This window comes from Chaetura pelagica, unplaced genomic scaffold (genome assembly GCF_000747805.2).
Source record: "Chaetura pelagica isolate M959 unplaced genomic scaffold, ChaPel_1.0 scaffold71, whole genome shotgun sequence".
Taxonomy (NCBI): domain Eukaryota; kingdom Metazoa; phylum Chordata; class Aves; order Apodiformes; family Apodidae; genus Chaetura; species Chaetura pelagica.
The window spans coordinates 274,127-280,636 of record NW_009952435.1 but is presented as its reverse complement, the minus strand read 5'-3'; the positions used below and the strand labels follow the sequence as shown (position 1 = coordinate 280,636).

Below are 6,510 nucleotides of genomic sequence, written 5' to 3'. Positions count from 1 at the left end.
CTCCTCCCTCTCCGCCTTCAGCTACGTCCCGGCAAGGCGGGCAGGGCCGCCCGAGCTCAGCTATTTCTACCGGGAGGCCAAGGTGAGGGAGGGAGCCGGAGTGCGCCGGGGGAGAGGCCGCGCAGCCCGGCAGGGCCCGGCGCCTTCAGGGGGACGCGCCTTTCCCGAGCGAAGGGACTTGGTGCTCAGTCCCTGGGCACGGCTCTGCCCTCCCGGGGAGCGGTCTGGTCAGGCCGGGGTCTAAAAATGTCCCGTTCGTATTTCCAAGGCCAGGGGAAGGGCTGTGCGTTGGTGTCCAGGTAGAGGATCTAAGCAGCAGGTTTCCAGAGGCCTTTGCCAAGTGTCGCGGGTGTTCGCTGCTCGTGGGTGGGAAATGAGGGCAGGGCCTTTCCTTGAGTGCCAAGAGGAGGCAGAGACAGAGTTTGCGGAAGATGAAGGACAAAGTGGCCACATGCTATCAGCAACATGTAAGGCTTTGTTATGGGCAACTACTACTGTCACTAGGACTGAATGTAGCACTGGTTGTTTTTCTGGTAACACTCTCAGGGACCCATTCTTAAGGAACTGCTTTATTTTCAGTCTACGTAAAAGGTTTTCAATATGGTTGGCACAAATTTTCCACATACTTAGCTTTAATAAAGAAAATCAAGAGAGCTACTCAGTAACAGCAATATATAGCTTGATAGCTGAATGCTTCTGAAGGTGTTGCGTTGACACCTACGAAAAGTAACTCAAGCAGACTAGCACAGTTCCTCACTCCTCAGTTGCTATGTTATCATAGAATCGTAGAATGGCTGGAAGAACTCTGAAAGGTCATTCAGTTCCAACCCCCCTGCATGGGCAGGGACACCTCCCACTAGATAAGGTTGCTCAGAGCCCCAGCCAACCTGGCCTTGAACAATTCCAGAGATGGGGCTTCCACAACTTCCCTGGACAACTTGTTCCAGTGTCTCACTACCCTCACACTGAAGAACTTCTTCCTCGTATCCAATCTAAAGCTACCCTCAATATCACCCTTTTTTCTCATATTTAAAATTGGAAATAAAACCAGTCTTAGACCTCCAGCCTCATCTGTGTTATACTTCCTGGAGGTAGCAACCCTTTCTCTTACCCTGAAAGCAGTCATAGGAGACATTGAACTTAACAGCTTTCAGAACATTAAAAAGTTCTGAAGTGGCTATTGTATCAATGTGATATAGCAATAGTATGGCAACTTTTATTTATTTATGACAATAAATATAGCCTGTGAATCCTCTCCCCACCCAAGTGACAGGCTGCTGAACATGTGGAGCACTGGGCAGGGACAACTGGTGACCTGTGAGAGTTTGCAGGTGGTGTGGCCCTGGGGTGTGGGCAAGGTGCAGACCACAGCACAGTGCTGGGCATTAAAGAACAGCAAAACCAATTTCCAGCATTGACTGAGTGACCCTGCTGAAAGACAGGGAGATTTGTCATTTCAGACTCCTTTGTGTTATAATGCTGCCTTGGGAAGGTGCTCTGAGCCAAAGATCAGCAGGCACAGTTGGTGCCATGCTTAACAAAACAGTAGGGAGAGCACAACAGGAGCAAGGCTATGGCAGGTCAGAGGGCTGGCGTGATGCACTTCTGGGGCTGGTGGAGCCTGCAGTTTATCCAGTCTAAACAGACTTAGCAAGCATATGGTAGACATTTTGCTTGCAAGTCTGCTTTCACACTCCTGATGACCTGGTTTGTGGAAAATACTGCTCCAGTGGCATGGAAACAAAGTGGTAACAGCTGTTTGATAAGTTTCTTCACAACGCAGGCCTCAGCCACAGGGGAGGAAGCAAATTCAACCCATTCCTCTGCATGGTTAAGGATTTAGACAATTAGAATTTTTTTGTTTGTTTGTTTGTTTATACAGGAAAAGGATTTTTTTTTTCCTTTTTGCAGCTTAAATACCTAAAACCAACTGTGTGTCAGAGACTGAAGCAGAGAGAAATAAAGGAAGGTGTGCTCAGCACAAGGCCAGAGGCCAGAAAATCCTGCCTTTTAATCCCTGGGCAGACAGTTGCTCCCTCTGTTGCTTTACATAAGTTACTGTAGCCAGTTTACTTGATGTTTCCTCTTCTGTGACATGAAGAAAGCTATTACCTATTTTATGTGTGTCTGGAATATTAATGAATGTTTGCAAAGTGCCTAGCTTTAGTAGCAGCAGATGGAGAATGCCCACCCTGAGTGTAAATTTCTTGTCTACTCTGTATACTTGCTGTGATGGGTCTAAGAAACAGTTCCCAACCTCTGCTGCCTAGGCCAGCTAAGTCAGCATTTAACAATGAAAAGAAACAAGAGAAAAAAGTTATCAGTGTATTGTACACAAAAGTGTTTCCTCTAGACATCTGGCAAAAGATCATCTGGGACTGGGCTACTTTTTAACATAACAGGCTGGCTACCTATCTGCAAGTTCCAGAAAGGATTAGTTGTCTACTCTGACAGAAGTAACAAATAATGGACAAATAATGCCACATTAATAAAAACAAAGGAACAAATAACATTCTTGGTGGTGAGCACATGCCGGCTGCCCACTAAACTGCAGAAGCAAGTAAATGGAGATCATCATTTACAGAAGAAGCCTGTGATTACAGTGGTGCCTCACTAGCACTTCTACCTGTGGTTTCCTTTTAGTGGAGCCGTTACAGCTTTCTTAACCTGTCCTGACTTGACTGTTTTTGGAGGATAGTATTGTAAATGGTAAGATTCAAAATACAGGAGTTTTTCAAAGGCTAAATTGGGCACCTTATAAAATGAGAGGTAAAAAGGCTAAACAGAATGTACAGTGTTCCAAATTCTTAGATAGCCATGCACAAAACCAGTGACCAGTTGACATGTTTACCACAATATAGACCTTTTAATGAAGTTAGTTAACAACTGACAGCATATTTCAACTGAGGATTTAGCTTTTCTTTCCTTGAAAACGTCTTTGGTTTTGAAATTTCCCTGAGTCTGTTGATGACACCTGCTTGACTGGATTTCATAAATGCATTTGTTAGCAGATCAGATCATTAATTTTGCTTGTTTGGATGCAGCTCTGTCAACAGTTATTATAAATAAAATAGTATTCTGGCTTGGGGCGTACTCTATTTTTATGTGACAGATACATGCATCCTACTGGATCCCAGGATTAACAATGGGGTGTGTTTCTGAACTCTTCTAAATTCCTCTTTAATCAGAAATTAAACAGTGATTTCCACTGCAGGATACCTTTGTCTTTTTCATCCAAAATTAGGTATGAAACTGCCTGCTTTCCTTTTACATTACAATACCAGATCATTTGACAAATGTATGAACCTAAGAAGGAGAATATAAAGGTCAGAAAAGTAAAGCAAACGAACAAATGAAGCACTTAAATTTCCAAAAGTTGGAACAGATTACAGGGGAAAATTTATGTGAATTGCCACAAGGGAAATTTCAAAGCTGAAGAGACTTAAAGAAACCACACATCATTAGGTGTTTTTATTGCAGACTGTACCAAAGGAGTGAACCAAACTTGCTAATGGTAGCTCAGTATTATGGCAGCTGCCATCATCTAATGCTGTATGTGTGCTGTAACTAAGTATTGAGTTATCAAGTAATTATTCAGTGGTGTGTAATTGGTAAGCTTCAAAGTCAAGCGATACTGTCAATTACCCATTTTTTTTCCCTTTTCTCAAGGCAGGGGAAGTTTCCACTTATGATACCATATTTGAAAGGTCAGAGGGTTACAACGAAAATCTTCACCGAAGTGACAGAGAACATGCAAAGGGTTGTGGTCTTAACATTAATGAGGAGGTAATATTTTTTTTAATTTCCTAATTATATTTGGTAAAGGTATTTTGTACTTTTTGACATGGCTGGAGACTGTAGCCATTGGTTTACCCTTTTTAATGCAGCCTATATGGTATCAAAAGAATTAGAAGGACATTGTGGTCCCCAGCCTGGAGGTTTAGGAAAAAGCATTAGCCAGTGAAGACACTTGAGTTAGCTCCTGCTCTTTGATATCCTGTAGATTTCCAAGTGACAAGCTGTATGCAATTTTAAGCATGGGGAAAGAGAAACACACAGCATGGCAAACCCTCTGTTACAGAGCTTCAGGGTCACTGAGAGTTGCCTCTGAACCCTCTGTGTCCCTCCAGAGCTGCATTTCAGGTGGTCCTGCAGCTCTTTCAATGATGCTTGAAAACTCTTCTCCCTAAGAGAGCTGGATTCAGGGGTCCCAACTCAACCACTCTGCTCTAACATCCATCCTCCCAATGCTATCATTTGCCAAGGGAGCCCAAGTCTCTGAAGTTGGTGAGTGTGTCATGCAAACTTAGACCAGATTGCCCTGCAGGAAGGACATTCATAGGGAAGCAGTGCAAAGGAGGGGTCAATCAGAAAACCGTGCACATGCCTGGAAAAGGTTGGACAATGCCTTCAAGACCAGTGGAATCAGGTGACAGTAAGGAAGTATGCAGCCGAGTTTCTAAACAGTTGCCTTGAAAACAGAAATACTATAATATATACATATATAAAGATTTTTTTTTTTCCATGCAGTACCTGAGTAATATACATACGTACACAAGTGTGTGATTTATGTTTATATACACATACACAGGCTGTCAAAAGACAAATGGCATGCAGCCTGTGTGTGCTAGTGGACTCAAAATTCTGATGGGTTCAAGGAGTGTAAAGACATGGGTAGGCTAAGAATGGCTGCCTGTATTGGTGATTATATATGATAGAGATGGAAGAAGGAAGAGAGAGACAAAAGGTAAAGTTACTGAAATTCCTGGGTAATAGAACTGTGGAGATTTTGGGACAAAGGTTGTGATTCATCTCAGTAGTAGAATTTCAGTGCACAGCTGTAATGCCCTTCAACTCCATCAGACAGTGCAGGGAGTACTAGGTGCTCCCAAAGGAGACCCAGGAGTGCCCCTTACTATCACCTGCTCATGCCTAGTAATTCAACTGCAAATCTGCATGAGGCCAAAAGCTACGTGAATGACTATTCCAATTAAAAATGAGCTCCACATCTCCCCCAGTACCAAGCCCGACCTCCAACTGAGAAATTTGTGTAGAAGCAGCATCAATGCAGAGTTAAAATTTCTTGCTGAGCTTTTGTGTCCTTTCAGTATCAGCAAAACTCACTTTCCTTCCAGCTTGCTTCCTACAGCAAACACATATGGGCCAGAATTAATACAAGCTCTGCTGAGCAGTGCATGAAAGTGACTCTGCCTGAACAGGTGTTCTTTAATCCATCCCTTTAATTAGCATGGAGACACATCAAACCCACAGCTGCTAAATGTCTGAACATGATCCTCCTGCACATGATGACACCCAACACTGGACTTACCCATACCTAAGTGCAGGTCACATACTCATCTCCTACTGTTTAATTACCTCAGTGGCCCTCACAGACTTTATATAATAATAACAACAACTATTTTATAAAACATATAATTAAAAAGGCCACAACTGACATTTTTCCAGTGCAACACTGAAAGCAGACAAGCTGAATCCACCACTGAAAGTAAACCCTTCATTTTCTGCGGGGAGCATGGGTGGGTCCAGGGAATCCAACAGTACAGTCACAGGTACTCAGTTTAGCCACACGTAGCACAGTGACTGCAGCAGAGGGTTTGCATGAGGGTTTGCTGGTTTCAAGCCTCAACAGTGCTAGAGTTACAGGCTGTGAAGGCGTATAGTAGGATGCTTCCCAGCCAACTGTTGGAAAATCTGAAATCTGCTGAATGTCGAACCTCAAAGATGAAATCCCACTATGCACAGTCAGTGCTGTGCTACCAAGGATGTGGAAAACTGAATCTTATTTACTTAAAAGGAACACAAACTATCAGCATGACATACTGCTGCCCATCGTTAGCACTGTAAACCCTGTATGGCTAGCAAACTTGTTTTTGATGGTACAAAGATTCAGTCATTTCTTTGTTAACATTTATCCACAACTGAGGATAGGGAGGAAATTGTCTCTTTTTTTTGCCTACCCTTCTTGATTTGATGTTTGTTCTGGTGAGGCTACAAGTTGGTGTACTGAATAGCTTTTAATGGGGTGGAGCAAGGTAGGCAAGAAGGGTAGTGGGGAGTTGGGGGATGAATGGTTGTTTTGGAGTGGGCTTTTCTGGGATTTTTTTTATATTTTTTTTTTAATTTTTATTATTTTTTTAAGGGTTTGCAGCATCTTTTTAAGAATCTCAGGTCTACTTTTGTCCATAAGTCTGGACATGTCTCACATCTGAGCCCTGATCTGAGACCCTTCAGATCTGTGGTCCTATCTACATCCTTGTGGGAAATGCAGGGGCTTGTGTGCTTCACAGTTTCTATTGTAAGTGCTGATATGTCTCAGATTTAGAAGTAATTTGTTTGCACCTGAACTGGGGTGTGACATCCACATTTGATTCTCCTTCTAGGTATTATTTATACCATAAGGCTAGGTAAACACTTTGGGGACCAAGGCTTACTGTGTTAGCCAGTGTGCAAACATACAAGCAGCCTGATAAATCTGAGACCTTTGGCTAG

At 43.1% G+C, this 6,510-nt stretch overlaps 1 protein-coding gene across 1 annotated transcript in view; it reads left to right on the top strand.

Moving 5' to 3' along the window:
* Positions 1-10: 10 nt before the first annotated feature.
* Positions 11-6,510, top strand: part of LOC104398275 (chromosome unknown open reading frame, human C5orf49) — a gene marked incomplete at its 5' end in the record, with an annotated part of 7,566 nt that continues 1,066 nt past the window's right edge. The window contains 2 exons of the mRNA XM_010008359.1: positions 11-82; positions 3,670-3,786. Coding sequence (XP_010006661.1) covers positions 11-82; positions 3,670-3,786 — 189 coding nt within the window. The remainder of the gene's footprint in view (positions 83-3,669; positions 3,787-6,510) is intronic.